This window comes from Trichomycterus rosablanca, chromosome 8 (genome assembly GCF_030014385.1).
Source record: "Trichomycterus rosablanca isolate fTriRos1 chromosome 8, fTriRos1.hap1, whole genome shotgun sequence".
Taxonomy (NCBI): domain Eukaryota; kingdom Metazoa; phylum Chordata; class Actinopteri; order Siluriformes; family Trichomycteridae; genus Trichomycterus; species Trichomycterus rosablanca.
In genome coordinates, this window is record NC_085995.1 from 30,821,648 (window position 1) to 30,842,246 (window position 20,599).

Below are 20,599 nucleotides of genomic sequence, written 5' to 3' on the forward strand. Positions count from 1 at the left end.
ATCTGGCCAAATTGGGCAGAACAGCAAGTACTATGTCTGGCAAAAAAACAGGCTAATACCAACCCTATTGTGAAACATGGCGGTATCATGCTAGGGGGGTATATCTTAGCAGCAGAAATAGGGTCTTGCTAAGGGTCGCAGTGGGTCTTGCAAAGAAGCAACAGCGCTACCCACTGTGCCACCTATAATTAAACAGTAATTTAATTCAAGGTAACTTGCAATTAAGACAAGCTAAGCATATATAAGCTACAAGCTAAGCATTCTAAGCAACTAATGGCCAAGGACTCAAAAGTGGCCTGGTATTAATCAGGCTTAAACCTTTCCAATAAGTAACTAAGTACCTTAACCACTTCTCATAATAATAACCTTTTTTTTTTTAAAGCAATAAAAAATTCTTTATTCTATGTACTTTATTAATCCCCTCTAATGTTTTTTTTTCTTATTTGTCCTGAGGAGCTTGCTAAGGCCTCTGCATAAAATAAATCAGTTTAAACCAGGTTGAAAATACTATTTAAGTGCCCCCATGCACATGCAACTGCCCACACATCCAATGTTCAGAACAAATGAAGAGCTCTAAATACACTGACCGGAGTAATGCAGGCACCAGTAAATGCCACGATCACGGCCACTACATTGACCGTCAGTTGAAATTGCAGGAACTTTGAGATGCTGTCATAGACATTTCGCCCCCACATCACAGCTTTCACTATGCTGCTAAAGTTGTCATCTGTCAAAATAATGTCTGAAGCTTCCTTTGCCACATCTGTTCCAGCAATACCCTAAATAAACATGACAGATCAACATGTCAGATCCCGGGTGAGAGTACGTTAGCGTCTGTCTGTTCGACTGCCACTTCTCTCCATGTCTCAGTGTTTTGTTTGTTTGGTTGTTGTTTGTCTGTTAATCTTCGAATCCTTACAAGAACTACTCTCACTGCTGTTACACTGTTTTACAATTCGGCTATGTGTATGGTGACAATCAATGCTGCTACACTGCTCTGCTCCTTGGCTGTGTGTGGCGGCGTTCACTTCTGCTATGCTGTCTTGTCTGCATGACTTTTAAAAATTGTAAGCCTTTTTAAAAAAAACTTGTAAAGCATGAGAAATGTGCTATATAAATAAAAGTAGGATGATGTCTGGTGTTTTTTCTTGTATCATTAACTTGAAACACATACAAACTACATTATAGAAACATACCATTGCAAAGCCAACATCAGCTTTCTTTAATGCAGGGCCATCATTTGTTCCATCCCCTGTTACAGCAACCACTTGTCTTTGATCCACAACTGTGCTGTCGATTATACCTGAGGTTGAAGTATTTTAACTTAAGAGCAGTATTTGTAATGGAATTTACATATGTTACAAGAAAATATAATAATTTGTGACAATTATTGGCACTGAAATACAAGAGTACAAGCGTAACAAGAATGAATGGATAACCAATTAAGAATACTTAAACATTAACGTAAACTTAAATGTTTAGTTTTGTTCAAAGGATTTAAATATTTTTTATTTTTTTAATTAAATGTTTTAGTTTTCAGTGTAAAACTTGGCTATTCAATCACAAGACACTGACCCATCTTTAATCCAGCCAGATGTCCATACTGGCACCCTGGTCATCTTACCTTTTACTAATGTATGCTTGTCGGTTGGAGAGGATCTTGCTAGTACTCGCAGTTTAGGCCAAATCTTGTCGATGCGCTCCTGCTCAATCTGAAAGTATTAGGGATGTTATTTAAAAAACCACAAATTGACAGGAAATAGCTCACAGCCAAACACTTTCCTGACAAAAATATGATGCTTTTTACATCTGACATTTATCAGAGTGTGTTACATAAAAGTATTACAGAATGTTTAACATACAGGCTTTAAAAATTCTTCTGACTAGCAGAAATTTTTCTTTACCTGCGTCTGGCTTCTGACTTGTGTCCCTTACACTACTACAGTTTTCAAAAGGTTAAAAACTCCCTTTAAAGCATTTTTGTTATAAATGGCAGGTAACATACCTCTCCCAGTTCATTGCGTATTTGCCTGTTGAAATCTTTGCCCTCAAGGCACAGGAAATCATCTCCAGGATGGAGAATGCCACACTTTGTGGCAATAGCACGGGCAGTGTTAATGTTGTCCCCGGTAACCATACGTATTGTGATGCCAGCTTGCTGACACTTCTTAATGGCATCCGGGACCTGGGATCATTAAACACTCATGGTTTAACTAACAGGTTCAACACCATTTCAGACATACATGTTAAATCATGTGTCAAACTGGCCTGTTATTTTTAGTATCCTCAATTTGAGGATCAAATTCACGAGTCAGTAATGTTTTACTTTTATACATCTTACTCACAAGCCAGCCACAAAAATATACAGCCTGGAACTGAGCTGAACACCCACCTCTGGCCGTACTGGGTCTTCAATGCCCACCACACAGACGCATGTAAGGCCTGTTAGGATGTCAGCCTCGTTGTCCCAATCTGGTTCTCCCTCTGTGGCTGGAAAGTCCCTGTATGCCAGGCTGATGGTCCTCAAGCCCTCTGAAGCCATGGGCTCAATCACCTTCTTCAGCATGTCATCTCGATCTCTGGGCTTAAAGACCTTTGGCTCACCAGAAGCTGTTATGATTTTACAACATCTACAAAAACAGAAAGGGGGTTTTATATATGTGGTCTTATGAATGTAATATTTAAACTCACTGCACTGTGAGTATAGTATAGTATACATTATTCAAAACTAAGATTTTTATTTATTAGGATTGTAACATCATGTGTTACCCTTTGGTTGCACTAATAATTGGACACAGATTACACTTGATTCAACAGTTCAAGTTCAGTGTGAAACACAGTCACAGGCAATTTTGTATCTCCAGTTTAACTTACAAGTCTTTGGACTGTGGGAGGATACAAGAGCTCGCAGAGGAAACCCACACAGACAGAGGGAGAACATGCAAACTCCTTACAGAAAAGACCTGGGCTATACCATCTGGGAATCAAACCCAGGATCTTTTTGCTGTAAGACAGCAGTTCTTTGCTTAATAATAATAACACTATCAAAAGCTGAATCAGAAGACCTAAATGGATAACTATTAGTTTCTTTTTAAATCACAATTACTACTATAGAGAATACAAGTGTATTTATTTGCAGAATATAAACCTCAAACAGCTAAATGCAAACCTACTTCTTTAGCAGAATTTCAGAAGCTCCTTTGCTGAACATCCTGTAGCTCCCATCAAAATTTTTCAGCACTGTGCTCATGGATTTCCTCACAGAGTTGAAGGTGTACACTTTAAAGAGTTGCTCTTCAGGATATGCATTGCGGAGGGTTTGGTAGTCTTTGTGTAGGTCAAGGGCAAAACCCAGCAAGGCACATTCAGTTTTATTTCCCACCTGACGGGGTAGTCCACCTTCTTTTTCAGGTGGCTGTAAACACAGACACACACAAACACACACTGTGTAGATTACTTTTTTGGTATCATATGGTGGCAAAGCAGTAAGGACTTGTTAAAATATTGTCACACTTAAGGGTGTGAATTCCTGAAATTCTCGATTAGCATAACTGAACGGATTTTAAAAAAGCTATACGGTATATTGATATACAGTAATGATATGAAAACTGCATAATATTGACAGAAAGTCATGTTTTGAATGACATCATCAACTACAGTTTAATGTTCTAGACCAGCCTATCATCACACAAACATGAGCACTGTTTGAAATGTTCTCACCAAGATCTTGGTTGTGTATGCACAGTTAACACTGATGCCCATGATCAGCAGATCCATGATCCTTGGTGGAATCAGATCAGGCTCGGGTACCTTCCTGTAGTGCTTGTCTCCTATATAGACCTGCACCACAGTCATTCTGTTCATGGTTAACGTGCCCGTCTTATCCGAGCAGATGGCAGTGGCATTGCCCATTGTCTCACAGGCATCCAGGTGTCTGACCAAGTTGTTGTCTTTCATCATTTTCTAAAAGACAAGATCAAAAGGACAACAACAGACCATCACAAAAACCCATGAAAACACAACAAAAGCCATGAAAGCACAATCATACACCATTATTTGAAGTGTAAAACACTACTTGTGCAGTAATTACAAGCTGGCTATTGAAAACAGAGCTGCACTACATGGTCAAAATGAGTCAGGTTAACCTTAACTGCCATGACTGCCTCCCCTTTTTAAAAAAGATTTCTAGATTTTGAACATTAATACATAAATTCAAGACAATTAAGCCAAAAAAGGTATTACCAAGTCATTCTAATTTATTCTAAAAATGTAAAATGACATTAAGGTCAGAGCTCTGAGCAAATAAGTAAAGCTCTTTCCTTATAAACTGAAAAAAAAATATCTATGGACCTTGCAATGTATATGCAGTTAACATTATTCAACACACATTTAAGCAGTGTGGAAAGCCAAATTAGTCAATCACACTTTTAAACAGTAAAACCTGATTCATCAATACAGGCATTTTTACTTCTCCAATAGCAGTGTGCTTTTTATCAACAGTCAACACTTGCCTTTGCTGACTGTGATATTAAGCTTGTGTATGGCTGCTTAGCAGTGTTTGGAAGCCCATATTATGCGCTCCAGATGAACAGACAGATATTACATCTAAAAAAAAGTCTAAACCTTGAAAGTGACCAATCAAGGACAAGATGTGCCTTTTATTGAGCTTGTGTAACCTACCTCTTTATGGCCGAGGTGTATTTATTCCAGACTTTTCCCACTTTGTTATAATTTCATGACCTGACATGTTCTTGCATCTTAGTGCCAAGTAAAAAGTCACTAACCGACCCATGCTACTGCCAGTGTTTGTCTAGGGAAATTGTACTGCTTGATTTTATGTGGTAGCATTGGGTGTGGCTAAACTAGGTAAACTTACTTCTTAAAAGCATGGTCCGAATATTTTAGTACATGTATGTGTTTTTTATTGTTGATGATTATCTAACATTCTAGATCTAGATCTAACATTGATATATTAACCATGTAGGTGCAATTCATACTTTGACAGAGTAGGCTAATGATATGGTGACAGCAAGGGGGAGTCCCTCAGGTACAGCAACCACTAGCACAGTGACTCCTATGATGAAGAACTTGACAAAGAACTGGATGTAAACAGGAGTGCAGTCTTTGATCCATGGAAGCCCCTGAATCCAGAACGTGTCCATCACAAACAGAACCATTAAGATAATGACTGTGATGGCTGACATGAAAAGACCTGGTGTTGAATAAAAACACAAGTGACATAAGTCTTTCTGTTCATATGCAGCTATTAAAAAGTGCTAATGAGTTAGCTACCACAGTGTGATATAGAACATGTAAAGGCATAGTAAAAACATTTCACAGTGGGTCTGTCGCCACCAGTGCACCTAGAACCATCACAGGGCAACACACACTTAGACTTTAACTTACACACCTAGACATACAAAGATAATTTAGAATAGCCAACCTACAGGTTTTTGGGAGATGGGTGGAAAATGGGGTACCCAGGAGTAAGCTGGGCACAGTGGAGTAATGTCTGCAAAACCCATGATGCTGTGCAGCACCCGCTCCAACTTTTTTGAGTCCGTTTGCTCACTTATGCACAGTATTGGCTTTGGTTTTTTTTTAGCATCCTGCCCAGTTTCTGTTGTAAATGCAGAAATGGATTCTATACAAGTCCTAGTTCGACTTGAGTAGAAGTGGACATGGATGTGATCACCAATTTAATGTAACGGAGGCACACAGTTATTATTTATTTTTTAAATCTAAATAATTTAAACTAAATTCAACAGGACAGTGCATGTGCCAGTGTGTGAGCCCTGAATTTCTTTTCCTCTTTTTCCCTGATTTACCCCCAACTTTCTCCCCTAATCTAGTCATATTCAATTATCCTGAATGTGTTACGTTTCACCTCTACTGATACAACCCTCCACTGCTGACTGAGGAGCTTCGCAACTAACACACGCCCCCTAAATATCTTTTTTTTTTTTTTTTTAATTATGTATGCAGGATATCTCCACAGTCTTTTTAACCTGCTTCTGACTGTCTGCTTTAAGTGTAGATTATTCCATTATTGCATAAAACTACACTGCACTTAAAGCAAAACAAATGTTCCATTGGCCATCCCATATTAGAAAAGGTAATTTGTGAGTCATGTTGGGATATAGTGGACAAAAATTAAACTGTACTCAACGGTTAATATAATGAAATAGCAATGTTGTAAATAAGTCCAATTTAAAAAAAAATACATGTCAAATATCAAATCTCTTCAGTTCTTACCTGCTTTCCCAATCTGCACAGCTAATTTAGTGAGTTTTCCTTGAAGCACAGATTTCTCTTTCTTTGGCAAACTGGATTTCTTCTTCTCCTCAGTCACAGACCCATCCTCACTATTGAGAAGTTGACCTTCACCACCAATTCCATCCTTACCTACACAATCAATACCAGCACCAGTAATTAACTGAACAGTAATTTGATTCAAGTGCAACAGAAGCACAGAGAACATGCTTATGCAAACCTTGTAATGAAATAATAAACTACTGTCTCATTCTAGAATAATACAGTGCCTCAAAATGTATACAATTAGACATTTCTCAATGTGGGGCTGTGAAAATACATTTGCCTCCTTCCCAACTTCCTCTATTCTTGCATATTTATGCACTTATATGTTTTAAATAATCAAACTATTTTTAATATAAGACATAAATAACTCAAGTAAACACAAAATGCTGGTTGTGAAATGGTGATTTCATTAAGGTAAAATGCTGTTCAGCCCTACATGGCCCTATGTGAAAAAATAATACTACTAAATCAACCAGTTAACTAAATTCAATTAACAATTGGGTTAAATTTCCCGAGCCACACCCATGCACGATTACTGCCACACCTGTCAAATTTAAACATCACTTAGGTTTGAAAAAAGCAGCACATGATGCCATGTTCTAAAGAAATTTGAATACAGATGAAACAAAGTCACTGAAATCTACAAATTCTGGAAAGGGTTACAAAGCTACTGCTAAGTCTCTGAGCCATATATGATACATTTTGTAAATTTTATTGGTATTTCTAGACATTAGGAACTCCCCAGGAACAATTGTACAAGAAGCTTAGATCTGATTTTAGATACAATGCAGCTTGCTGTGGGGTTTTGCCCTTACACTCCTTAATCCTGCGCCAGGGATTACTCTAGCCTGACCATGGTTTATCCTAAGCCAATTCATATACATCTCTTTTAAAGTAAAATTTAGTACTTTAAGTCAACTAAACTCACAAAAAATAAAAGATGTTACAGAATAATTTCTCATCAAATGTGGTGTTTTTTTCCCTTCTGCATCTGGGGCCACAGTGTTATATCAGGTAGCTTTATAATCTCCCTGTTAGCAATCATTATAAAAGAGTGAATCACACCTGCTCCTTACACTATTAAGACACCATATGGCTGTGTTACATTTTCACACCCCGGGTGGCAGGAGGATTAAATACGTACCATTGTTCTGCTCTGATACATCATGCTTGTTATCTGTTGGAAAAAAAATAAAGTGAGATAGTAATGCGGAACAGGATTCAGTTCTGGTTAAACATTTTCTGATTTGTGTGGTTACACAGACATACATCACACACAGACATACATCACACACAGACACACAGACACACAGACACACAAACTAGAGGCAATTCAGTTTAAAAAGTTCATTACTGATGAATTGGCCACAGCTGCATGGTTGAAAAAGCCCACGCTTACTTATTTCCAATCATTTTTAATTGTTTTTACTAACCACTCCATCACTGTCAGGGTTTCAAAGGGGTCCTGCATCACCTGGAAAGTGCAGCACCCACTCTACCAGCTAGGACCATTTACATTTTTGTCATTTAGCAGACACCTATGTCCAAAGCAACTTTCACTACTGTGACAATATACAGTCTAAGCAATTGAGGGTTAAGGGCCTTGCTCAAGGGCCAAACGGCAACAACATAGTAGTAGTAGGGCTTGAACTAGCGACCTTCTGATTACTAGCCCAACATCCCTGCTACCACTGTGCCATTATTATTTATTTATTCATTTACTGTCTGTTTTACCAACACTTTATCCTATTCTAGGTCGCGTTGGGTACAATTCACTGAGCACTTGGTAATTCAAATTCCTGTTCCTCTGATTAAATAGTTACACTGCTAAGTCTAAACTGTTCACTGAACAGACAGCTTAGTAGCATAGATAGAGGAAAGCTTACGTTTTTTGTCTCTCTTTTCCCGTTTCTCCTTCTTTTGCCTTTCTTTTTCTTTCTTCTTCTCCTCTTTCTCCCTCCTGTTCTTCTCCTTTTCTTCTTGTTCAGCATCACCATCTTCTCCCACACCAAGAAGGGTAAAGATGATTCCAGTCTGCGAGTTCACTCCCACAGCGGTGACCAACATCCTTCCTGAGCCCTCCATCACGTGAGTACCTAAAGCAATAAATCAGCAGTTACAATACAGAATATAGATGTGAGCTCTAAGCCAATATGACATACAGAATATGTATTCAACCCTATTGTTTTTGTTAATTAGCCCTAACCCTATACTATACATCTCATTTCAATTTACACACAATGGATTTTGACATTGTATACTGTATATATATAAAAGCCACATAAAGTTCTACAAATAGGTGCAAATAAAAAATGCTCAAATTTAAATTGCACCAGGTTTCATTATAAAAGATGTTGCTATTGGTTGGTAAGATTTCACACAAAAAGTAACAATAATGGTGAAAGTAAAGAAGCTGAGAAGCTCAGAACAATGTTTTAATTCATCATGTCTGATAAAAGAATAACAGTGCATATAATCCAAATTGATATGGAATTGCTTCTAATTATTGCCCAAAAAGAAATCTGGATGCCTCAACAAAACCGGTAAAGCAAAAGCAAAAATAACTCCAGACCAGTTAATTAAAGTGTTAGGTGATTGCATGGCGTAGCCAATCTCACAACTTGAATTCCACAATAATTTAATAGTGGATTTAATAGTTTAGATTTAATGGAGTCCATCCAGGGGACCTATAAAACCCAGGGACATTAAAGACAATTAGCTGAGAGAAAGAAGACAAAATTAAATTCCAATGATGTGAAAACCAAATGATTTATTAGCACAGATGCTTTCTACATCTGACTGCCAATAACTGCTTTGCCAAAGAGCAGAAATAATATTGTCCCAATTATTTTTTTAATGTATCAGTTTGTTTTTTAAGCATAACTGGCTTAAAGTTAAGACACCTTGGAAAAAGTAATTTGACGTAATGTATTTATTCTCTGTTTACTCTCAGCACAGGACAATTTTGCCCTACAAAATGAATTACTGCCTTAGCAAAAGGTCAGCTGGTCTATTGATTGGGAAACACTAAATGTTTTAATTAAATACCTGCCAATTTGTGTACAAGTGTACTTTAGCCATAAACATTTAGATTTTAGTGTGAAATAAAATGGCTGTGCAATGATTAGTTATGACTTTAGAAAAGAATGCTAACATACCAAAGACATTCTATGTTGTTTGTGCATACTAATACTGGACTGGTCAGCACTGCTGTCATATCAAAACAGTTCAAATAAACTTTAATCTGCTAGTTTATACTTATTAGTTTATGCATATTATTTTCAGCAAAGTAGCAGCGTAGCCTACATGGTTAAAACTTCATCTTTTTATTACTTTAACTAATTTGTTTTTATATTAATGAAGAATCCCTACTTTAAGTAAAGCAGACAGCAAGTAAAGTAGAAGAAATGTTATAATGGAATGAGAGAGACCTTTAAATACCTAAAATGTAGCTATTTCTTTCATGTTTGACATAACATTTTTATGACAAAGTTTTTTCAAGTTTTAGAGAGCAATGGTCTCATTTGGTTTATCATTATTATTATTATTAGTTTAGGGAAGGCCCTTTCCTGTTCCAGCACGACTGTGCCCCTTTGCACAAAGTAAGGTCTATAAAGATAGAAAGAAAAGCTTGGTTTATAGAAACGACAGTGGTTTGCACACACCTCAGCCCCACTGAACAACTTTGGAATGAGCTGGAACTGAGACTTTCTTGACCAACATCAGTGCTAAGTCATTTTGACTTTTGACTGAATGGGCACAAACTCCCACAGGCTGAGATGCCTTCTTAGAAGAGTAACTGTTGTTATAGCTGGAATGATCACATAAAGGTTACTCTATTTTAATACCATTTGTTTTAGAATCGGGGTGTCCAATAAGCGCATGGTCAGGGATCCAATGTTTTGGCCAAAAAGTGTATGCCATGTCCATGCTGTGTCCATGCATGTGTATGTAATGACATACTATGAGATATTGAAGTAATGTTTTAATACCACTACATGTGGCATGTGGAAATTAGAGCCTGACATAAAAACAGAGATTCTAAGCTTTAAGTCACAATAAAATACATCACAAGTCATACAGCTACTTAATACCTCTACCCTTTAGTAAAGTGTAGTCTATTTTTGGTGAAATCCTGCTGCAGATGAATATGTATAAGGGGAGAATCACACTGCATAAATGTAACATGTAATACAAATGTAGAACATTAATAGGTTGGCCTATACAGCCACTCATAGTAAAACAGTAGGCATATACGTTACATTTAACCAAACTGTTGTCTTCTCTCTAAATATTACTAAGGATTAAAAACCTGAGAGGAGCATGGGATCTTTGTCCAGCGTCTTTCGGACATGGTCAGACTCTCCTGTGAGAGAGCTTTCGTCGATTTTTAGATCGTTGCCTTGGATTAGCACGCCATCAGTAGGAAGGAGGTCACCTGTGGCACACAGCATGAGCCAGATGGTGAGACATCAGACACAATATACAGCTGCTTTTTTTCTTAACCAAAAAAAAAAAAAAGGTTTTCAACAGACGAAACAGGAGGCATTAACACAAAAACACAAGCTGGCGTTACTCAGAAATAACAAAAACAAGGTCACAGAGCTATACAGTAGTTCAACATTGTTCAATTGTTCACCTGCATCTAGTATTAACACCTCATTATAATGAGTACATCCTGTTTCCCGAGTTTACTAAGACATATATCACCAAAAAGTATGTGGACATACCTAATTATTAAGTTCAGGTGTTCACAACTTTGGAATGAGCTGGAACTGAGACTTTCTTGACCAACATCAGTGCTAAGTCATTTTGACTTTTGACTGAATGGGCACAAACTCCCACAGGCTGAGATGCCTTCTTAGAAGAGTAACTGTTGTTATAGCTGGAATGATCACATAAAGGTTAACAGGTAAATAAGTTTGGGCAAGGCCCTTTTCTGTGCTTGTATACAAATCAAATTCCATAAAGATATGGTCTGATGACTTGCTGTGGAGGTACTCCAGTGGCCTGCACAAAGCTTTGACCTCAACCTTACTGACCGCCCTTAGGGTGAATTGGAATCTCAGTTGCAAACCTGGCCTTCTGGTCATTCCATGAAACATCAGTCCCTGACTCCTTATTAATACCAATGGATTTGGAATGAGATGTCCAACAGACCTTATGATCAGGTGTCCACATACTTTTGGCCACACAGTGTACATGTTGGTGCTGGAGGAGGAAATATAAGCACGTTACCATATTTTACTTGTGCGATATCTCCAACCACAATCTCAACCACAGGAATTTGAAGCACCTGGCCTCCTCGCACCACTGTGAATTTTTGTTCCTGTTCGATGCGGCTCTGCAAACCACGGAACTGCTTTTCCTTGCTCCAGTCATTAAAGGCCGTGACGAGCACTACACAGACGACAGATAACAGGATGGCAGCACCCTCAATCCATCCAGCCTCGGCTTCACTCTCATCCTCCACACCTCCAGCAGCTCTTCCACAGTCTGATACAAAATCACAGTCAGATCAGAGCAGAGCTGCACATCCTGATGTTGCTACATAAACATTGCGCATTCTTCATAATCTGGTTTGCTTTTTTGTTTCGTTTACAGTGAAGGTTAATTTAACTCTGCATTGACAATAAAATCCAGCAAATTAAGATTACAGTTCTCTGTGGTTTAATTCCTGCATGTATTGCTAATCTACTAAAGCATTACAGCCCTTAACGAACACTCTGTTTAATGAAGACAGCATTTCTGTCAATGCCTGGGATTACTCACAGCTCACCTGGTGAAAAATGTCAATACTGTTAGAGAATAGTATTCCTAAATATATCAGAAAATTTAACCTTCACCCGGCAGGCTGGGCGCCTACACAAACAACAATTGGCTTGTTGTTCAAGGGAGGGTGCTGGAGGGGATTCCTCATAAACGATGCAATTACAACTGCTGCTAACTGCACATGTGTCGGAGGGGGCGTGTTTTAGTCACGGCTCTCCTCAGTCAGAGTGGAGGTCAACATCAGTAGATGTTGCGTAATGCAATCAGGTAATTGGATACAACTAGATTGGGAGGGAAAATACCAAAAAAAGAAGAAATGTAACCTTCATACAAGTCCAAATGAAACACCACCTGTTTTACCTGTCCCATTTACTAGTATTTTGCCTTATCAGTCCAATATTTTATAATTCACAAATTATAGTTTTATCATAGATTATATTTTACTAAATTAAACAGTTTTTAAAGTTACTGGTAAACAACACATAAAATCTGAATTTTGTAGGTGATAATTAGGTCTGCTTTGTTAAAAACTTCAGGAAATTAAAAATGAAAAAAGAAAAAGCATTTTTATGAAGCAAAGCAAAACTAAGCAAAATGACAAAAAGCATTATTTATTAAATGTTACCTTGATCAGATTTAATATTAATTTCCATTATATATTATATATATATATATATATATATATATATATATATATATATATATATATATATATATATATATATATATACAGTGTATCACAAAAGTGAGTACACCCCTCACATTTCTGCAAATATTTTATTATATCTTTTCATGGGACAACACTATAGACATGAAACTTGGATATAACTTAGAGTAGTCAGTGTACAGCTTGTATAGCAGTGTAGATTTACTGTCTTCTGAAAATAACTCAACACACAGCCATTAATGTCTAAATAGCTGGCAACATAAGTGAGTACACCCCACAGTGAACATGTCCAAATTGTGCCCAAAGTGTCAATATTTTGTGTGACCACCATTATTATCCAGCACTGCCTTAACCCTCCTGGGCATGGAATTCACCAGAGCTGCACAGGTTGCTACTGGAATCCTCTTCCACTCCTCCATGATGACATCACGGAGCTGGTGGATGTTAGACACCTTGAACTCCTCCACCTTCCACTTGAGGATGCGCCACAGGTGCTCAATTGGGTTTAGTCCATCACCTTTACCTTCAGCTTCCTCAGCAAGGCAGTTGTCATCTTGGAGGTTGTGTTTGGGGTCGTTATCCTGTTGGAAAACTGCCATGAGGCCCAGTTTTCGAAGGGAGGGGATCATGCTCTGTTTCAGAATGTCACAGTACATGTTGGAATTCATGTTTCCCTCAATGAACTGCAGCTCCCCAGTGCCAGCAACACTCATGCAGCCCAAGACCATGATGCTACCACCACCATGCTTGACTGTAGGCAAGATACAGTTGTCTTGGTACTTCTCACCAGGGCGCCGCCACACATGCTGGACACCATCTGAGCCAAACAAGTTTATCTTGGTCTCGTCAGACCACAGGGCATTCCAGTAATCCATGTTCTTGGACTGCTTGTCTTCAGCAAACTGTTTGCGGGCTTTCTTGTGCGTCAGCTTCCTTCTGGGATGACGACCATGCAGACCGAGTTGATGCAGTGTGCGGTGTATGGTCTGAGCACTGACAGGCTGACCTCCCACGTCTTCAACCTCTGCAGCAATGCTGGCAGCACTCATGTGTCTATTTTTTAAAGCCAACCTCTGGATATGACGCCGAACACGTGGACTCAACTTCTTTGGTCGACCCTGGCGAAGCCTGTTCCGAGTGGAACCTGTCCTGGAAAACCGCTGTATGACCTTGGCCACCATGCTGTAGCTCAGTTTCAGGGTGTTAGCAATCTTCTTATAGCCCAGGCCATCTTTGTGGAGAGCAACAATACTATTTCTCACATCCTCAGAGAGTTCTTTGCCATGAGGTGCCATGTTGAATATCCAGTGGCCAGTATGAGAGAATTGTACCCAAAACACCAAATTTAACAGCCCTGCTCCCCATTTACACCTGGGACCTTGACACATGACACCAGGGAGGGACAACGACACATTTGGGCACAATTTGGACATGTTCACTGTGGGGTGTACTCACTTATGTTGCAGCTATTTACACATTAATGGCTGTGTGTTGAGTTATTTTCAGAAGACAGTAAATCTACACTGCTATACAAGTTGTACACTGACTACTCTAAGTTATATCCAAGTTTCATGTCTATAGTGTTGTCCCATGAAAAGATATAATGAAATATTTGCAGAAATGTGAGGGGTGTACTCACTTTTGTGATACACTGTATATATATATATATATATATATATATATATATATATATATATATATATATGTTCAAAATTCTTTCACTGTTGGACACAATAACAAGGTCAGTTTACTTACTTAAAATATTGGTTACCATGACAACCATTTGTGTTTTCACTCAACAGCAGCAAACAACAATATTGTAACATAAGCTAAAATGTTTTTTACCATTGAGGACAAAATTTTATTTCTTCTAAATTGGCTTTGTTTGGTTTTGTATTTGCTTTATTATTTTGGACTGAATCTTTAACATATGTTATTAGATTTTTAATCCCTTATATTTTGCGTGTGGATCTTGTATTTTTTGTTTGATACTTTCAACACAAAACTAAATAACTAAAGCATCTAAATGGCTTTGAGAAAATCTTTAAAATGTCAAAAGTGGCAACACTGACAGCTCTGTGTTTACAAGCTGTCATAGGAACAGAAATACCTATGTGGGGGGGCTGCTATATAAAACACTTACTGTAATGTTGAACTACTTCAATTACTCAAGTTCAAACAGTGCAATGCCAAACTTTATGCAGAAAAAACAATCAACCTAAATTAGGATTATACATGTTCAAATGTTAGGCATTTAATGCAGCCAATGTGTGATTGAAACGTACTCACATTCTCTTTCTGCACCAGGAGGTTTATAGAAGGAAAGGCCTAATGATATCACAGCTGCAACTTCCAAAATTATTAGTGTCACATCTTGCAGTGCTTCCCACACTAACTGAAGAAATGTTTTTGGCTTTTTGGGAGGTACAAAATTCATTCCAAATTCTTCCTTTCTTCTTGCAATGTCATCAGGATTTCCAGTTAAACCTATCGAACAAAAGGAGCAAATCAAGGTCACACCAGAGCAATTTTCATATGCACATATTATCGTAATACACTGTCAGAAGTGAGATGTATTCTTAAACCATTTAACCTTTAAAGCATGATCTCTGGCAAACACTTCATTCATTTAACATTCAGCACTGTCTTAGTTTAGATTTTATTTGTAAGCACAGAGGCAGCTTAGAAAATTATGACATCACATTTTTTTTTGCCAGAGATGCAGTATTCAGTGCTTATCATTTGCCTGCAATCCAACAGGTCTTTGTTTTCATAGTTCATAGGTTTTCAATAATCACTTGTTGGTTTGACTTGAACTGCTGTAGATTTTCCTGTGTGTACAAGTGTGAATAAAGAATTTAAGGGATTCACATTATTCAAATTACTCAGACTGTGCTATTAATCATACATGAATGCAATGTAATTTACAGGAGACTACTATTACAAACACTATGGCCTCTCACATTGTTTCACTAATACACAATGCCAGCATTTTTAAGCAAAGTACAAGCAAGGACAAAAACAGAACAGGAGGAGCGTGTAGCAGGCTGGGAGATTAGTGCCAAATGGAGCAATGAGGATCCTGTTCTGTACTTTACGGTGAGTGGGATTATATGCAGCTAATCGATCTGCTCCCTCCTGTCACTAGCATGTTAAAGCAGGACACAATGTGAAAGATCACAGCATAAACCCCACCATAAAGTGAAGGTGGCACATGTGCCTGAACACCATCAAAAAGACCTTTGCCATGTGTTAAATAAATATAGAAAACAAGGGAAACAAGACAAGCAGCCTTTCCCAAAGCTTTAAAATAAAAGCTGATACCAGGTTATGATTACCGTACATTAATAAATCATTATTTTTAACAACAACATCCATATCGGGGTTGCAGTGGATCAGAGGCCTATCCTGGGAAGACAGGGGAAAGGTGAAAATACACCCTGGACAAAATGCCTTTTGTCATATACATATACACACATCCTCTGTCAATTATACAGCACCCCTGGAGCCAACAGAGTATTGTTCAAGGGCCCAACAGTAGCTGCTCAGCTTAGTTGGGATTTAAATCCTCAACCTTTAGTTTGATTGCCCAACCCTAACCAATGAGCTACCTCTGGCCCAAATGAACAGGCAGTTTGGAGTAGCTTTCATACTGCTCTACAACAAATTAATGCATTCCTTAAATTATTCAGTTCTAATATAATCCCTGTCATTTATAATAAAAAAATATATGCTTTACAAGTCTGCCGCGTTAGAAATACAGCATAGCAAGTATTGCTATGCATCCACTGCTGCACATGGACGCAGGTTCTGCCCAAATTAAAACAAATGCAATTTTGTTAGCATTGTGACTAAAGTATACAGTCTGAATACGGCCTGAATTAAATGTACACACTGTTCTGTTTTATTTTAACATTTAATTTAATGTCTCAGAAAAACTCTTATTGTAAAAGATAACAATTGTGATTTAACATATGACACTTGAGTTTCAGGACTGTTTATCATTCATACTGCATTTTTCTTTGCTGTTTTGTTAATTACTTTAAGGCAAATCTACAACAAGTCAAATGAGACAGCATTATTACAAAGACAGCTCTGTGTTTACAAGCTGCCCATGTCACAGTAATGGAAAAGATCAGTGTGAAGGAGTGTCTCCAAGGGCCAAACTGATGAATGGCTCTACAGTTCCAATGTGACAGTGCAAAACCAAACACAGATCTGTCAATAGAAAGTACTGGCAACAAGAAGCTAATTTATTTCACCCCTTAGGTGAATACTTGCTTAATCTGCTTATGATGAGAGACAAACACAGTTTGCATGAACAAATGAGACACAAACAACTGTGCTTTTAAATACTGAATTTGTAATTTAAAAAGACAGTAAAAATGGAGGTGTGGGATTGTACAAAGAAAACAAATCTTAGAAGACCTTACACAAAAAACAACAGATAATAAATGTGGCGTTTAAAGTCATTTAATTTGCAGAAGCATTTTTTTTTTTTAATTTGACCTAATCAATTTATAATAAGAAAACTTTTCCTATTTGGATGGGCAGAAGCACTGAACTACTCAAGTACTCCCAAATGTTGTTTGGGTTTTGCAAACTGAATTACATTTTCATTATAAAGCATTAATTTGTCATTTTGTTTTTGGCCAAGAGCAAAACATATCAGAAAGCTATTTGTTGATTTAGATTTAGTTTATGACCACATTGATTAACATTATGGATGCAATGATGCCAAATTCTTTTAACCAATAACCGACTGTCATTAGACGACGGTTAACCACTAATCAACAACCTCAAATATGTTTTTATGTCTAATAATTTTACATTAATGTCACTTTAGACTTTATTCAGTAAAAACAGTGTTTTACAAGGCAGTAGTGTGAAACAGTAATATACACATCAACTTAAAAAAAAAAATTTTTTCTTGTATCCTGTTGAGTCCTATCATTTATGTATTTATGTGTTTCTCATGTATCTGTCTCTAATATTGTATCTTGATGTATTTTTCTATTTTGTAAAGCGTCCTTGGGTCTTGTGAAAGGCGCTATATAAGTCCAACTTATTATTATTAACTTTAAACTAGTTCAGCATTTTAAATTATTATTATTATTATTATTAAGTATTGGCCCCCTGACAAGTGGGGGACTTGACCCATACATTTTGGGACTGCCCTAAATTATCAGAATTTTGGAAGAGTTTTCAAAAAGAGATTAATCAAATTTTATGAATCAGATTTACATTAGATCCTGCTAGGGTTGGGCGGTATGACGATATTACCGTATTCAAAAATGGTGACGGTATTCAAAAATGGTGACGGTATTCAAAAATGGTGACGGTATTTTTTAAATGTGAAGCGCTGAATTTCTGCTTCAGGTTTACCTTGAAAACTGAGACTTTAGGACATGCGCGCATCCACAGTGAGGGAGGGGTGGGAGGGGTGGGAGGGGTAGGCGGTTGGAGCTCGCTGATTGGCTGTGGGGTGCTTACTGGTGATAACACAACTGGTTAACACACTGGTGAAGAGCCACACTGGCTAGCGTTAGCTGTGAGCTAACAAGCAGAAATTGAAAAAACGGCTCGTCTTTTAATTTTTCAAAATCAACATTTTTTATCAGTTCAACCGGAAATGAACACAAGCGCGTGCATGCGCGGACATGTACTTATTTACTAAATATATCTTCAGTGTAAATCGAGCACAAGTGTTGAGAAAAAGGAGCAAACAGTAATAATAACGTTACGCCCAATCCGCTGTTCTGACTCTTGTCTGCCATAGATTTTCCTGCCTATGTAAGAACTATTTTTTCCTAAATAAAAGCGCTATATTAAGAAAAAAGAACGTCTCACCTGTCGTGTAATGTGAATTATAAAATATATTGTCTGGCCCTTTAAGAAAGTGAAGCGCACTATAGGGCGTAGGGAGCGAGTGTGTAGGGAATAGATCGGATTTGTACCGTTTCTGTGCTCGTGTTTTGCACTGAGCTTGTGTGACATGTAAAGTAGCGTTCTCGTTAACCACTCAAATGTTTGGACTTTAAATTATTTTAACATTACTTTACATCACCGTCATCGCAACATGAACATTTACATTCATATTTTTTGTTACGGTATAGAACTTAATTCAGGATTACAGGCATAACTAATCGTACACGTTCATACACTTTTAAGAAATAGCTGTAACTATAAACTAAGCAGTTAACTTTTGAAATATATTGAAGTGTGTAGCTGCTATTATTCTGTTTTGTGTGGGCAGAGAGAGATTACAATGCCAAAATGTTATGTGTTAATGTTTGTGTTAAAGTGTAATTGATACACATGCATTTATACTTATGCGTATTTATTATAGATCAGATAAGATAAGCAATGTTTGACGTTCAGATTGTTAAATCTTTTTATAATAAAACATTGAAATATTGTACTTACACTCAAGTGTGTACACTGTAAAGTTTGTCCGCGACACAACCCCCCCCCCGCCGCCGCCGCCGCGGTCGCCGCGGTAATACCGTATACCGCGGTATTTCCTGAAGACGGTATGAAAATCGGCAATATCGCCCAACCCTAGGTCCTGCACTGTATATATTAGGTATACCACCTGATAACGTGACCGACGGAGACTTCATATATTTATTGAGAATTTTGCTAGCAGCAAAGAAAGCAATAACAGTGTGTTGGTTAAAACCTCAACCACCCCAACATTGTACAATGGAAAGATATGGTTCAAAAGGTTTTTATTATGGAGAAAATTACAGCAAGATTACAACTAAGATCAGATACGTTTAACAAAAAATGGTTAGCAATAATGCTTGAAATGCAAGAACTGTAACTACCTCTTCTCTTAATTATTATTTTTTTACCACTTTTGTTTTTTCTCTTTTGTGATTATGAATGCATCTCATACATGTTGGAAATTTGTATGTATTGTTTTGTGTGATGAATAATAAAAAAAAATCAGTTACAAAAAAAAGAATTGGCCTGTTGTCCATTACAACTAAATATGTTAATCAAGATGTAAACAGTATCTAGGCTACTCTCTATAAGATCAACCAGCCCTATATTGCAGCATCAGGAAAAATATCAAAATCATGTTTGTTGAGAAGTAATATTACCATTTTCACACATAATATGTAAAATTAAGGGTAAAGGTAATACATGTCAGATTTTTGCTCAGTGACACTATAACTAGCATTGGCTTTGTGTGTAAGAAGTCTTCAGTTCCAATACTAATTTCAATATCAAGTGCTAGCTGTTGGGAATACTGTATATTTAATGAGATTTTAACTGACAGTGCTAATGAAACAATGATGTCTTTGTTGATTATCAGTTCATTATTAACATCCCTGAATAACATAGAAATAATAACCGTGTGCCGCTCTGACAAGGTGATATATGGATTTCAGAAGGTGTAATATCCACCAAAGCACTGAGATGCTAGTGCTTTAGATGCACTATACACGTTCCTGACTGTGTTTAAAGACAAAAGATGATCTAGAGATGTCATTTTTCAAGGCCCCACGATGGGGCTAGTGTCCTGTCCAGGATGTCCTACTGCACTGTGCCCAGTAATTTCGGAAAGGCCGGACCCACCACAACCCTGACCAGGATGAAGTGGTGGAAAAAACGCTAATAATGCCAACACTACTGTTGTTGGGAATAGCTTTGAGATACTGACAGCATTTTAATTATTTGATATGCATGTTTAGTTAGCCCTTATAATGATCTGGTCACTACCGACTTGTGTACAATTTACTAAATGTTAAAAATGGTTCTGCTCACAGTGGTAATGTTCCTCTTATTGATGTAAAATACTGCCACTCTCTCTGTTTAACCGTTTAACGATGG

At 37.5% G+C, this 20,599-nt stretch overlaps 1 protein-coding gene across 1 annotated transcript in view; it reads right to left on the reverse strand.

Moving 5' to 3' along the window:
* The window catches only part of atp2b1b (ATPase plasma membrane Ca2+ transporting 1b), a 39,270-nt gene that overhangs the window by 5,766 nt on the left and 12,905 nt on the right, over positions 1 to 20,599 (reverse strand). The window contains exons 3-16 of the mRNA XM_063000708.1: positions 15,047 to 15,244; positions 11,557 to 11,814; positions 10,631 to 10,756; positions 8,205 to 8,414; positions 7,463 to 7,495; positions 6,256 to 6,405; positions 4,998 to 5,212; positions 3,721 to 3,963; positions 3,174 to 3,415; positions 2,393 to 2,630; positions 2,006 to 2,185; positions 1,625 to 1,712; positions 1,197 to 1,303; positions 588 to 779 (exon numbers count right to left, since the gene is read on the reverse strand). Of these exons, the coding sequence (XP_062856778.1) occupies positions 588 to 779; positions 1,197 to 1,303; positions 1,625 to 1,712; positions 2,006 to 2,185; positions 2,393 to 2,630; positions 3,174 to 3,415; positions 3,721 to 3,963; positions 4,998 to 5,212; positions 6,256 to 6,405; positions 7,463 to 7,495; positions 8,205 to 8,414; positions 10,631 to 10,756; positions 11,557 to 11,814; positions 15,047 to 15,244 (2,480 nt within the window). The remainder of the gene's footprint in view (positions 1 to 587; positions 780 to 1,196; positions 1,304 to 1,624; positions 1,713 to 2,005; positions 2,186 to 2,392; positions 2,631 to 3,173; positions 3,416 to 3,720; positions 3,964 to 4,997; positions 5,213 to 6,255; positions 6,406 to 7,462; positions 7,496 to 8,204; positions 8,415 to 10,630; positions 10,757 to 11,556; positions 11,815 to 15,046; positions 15,245 to 20,599) is intronic.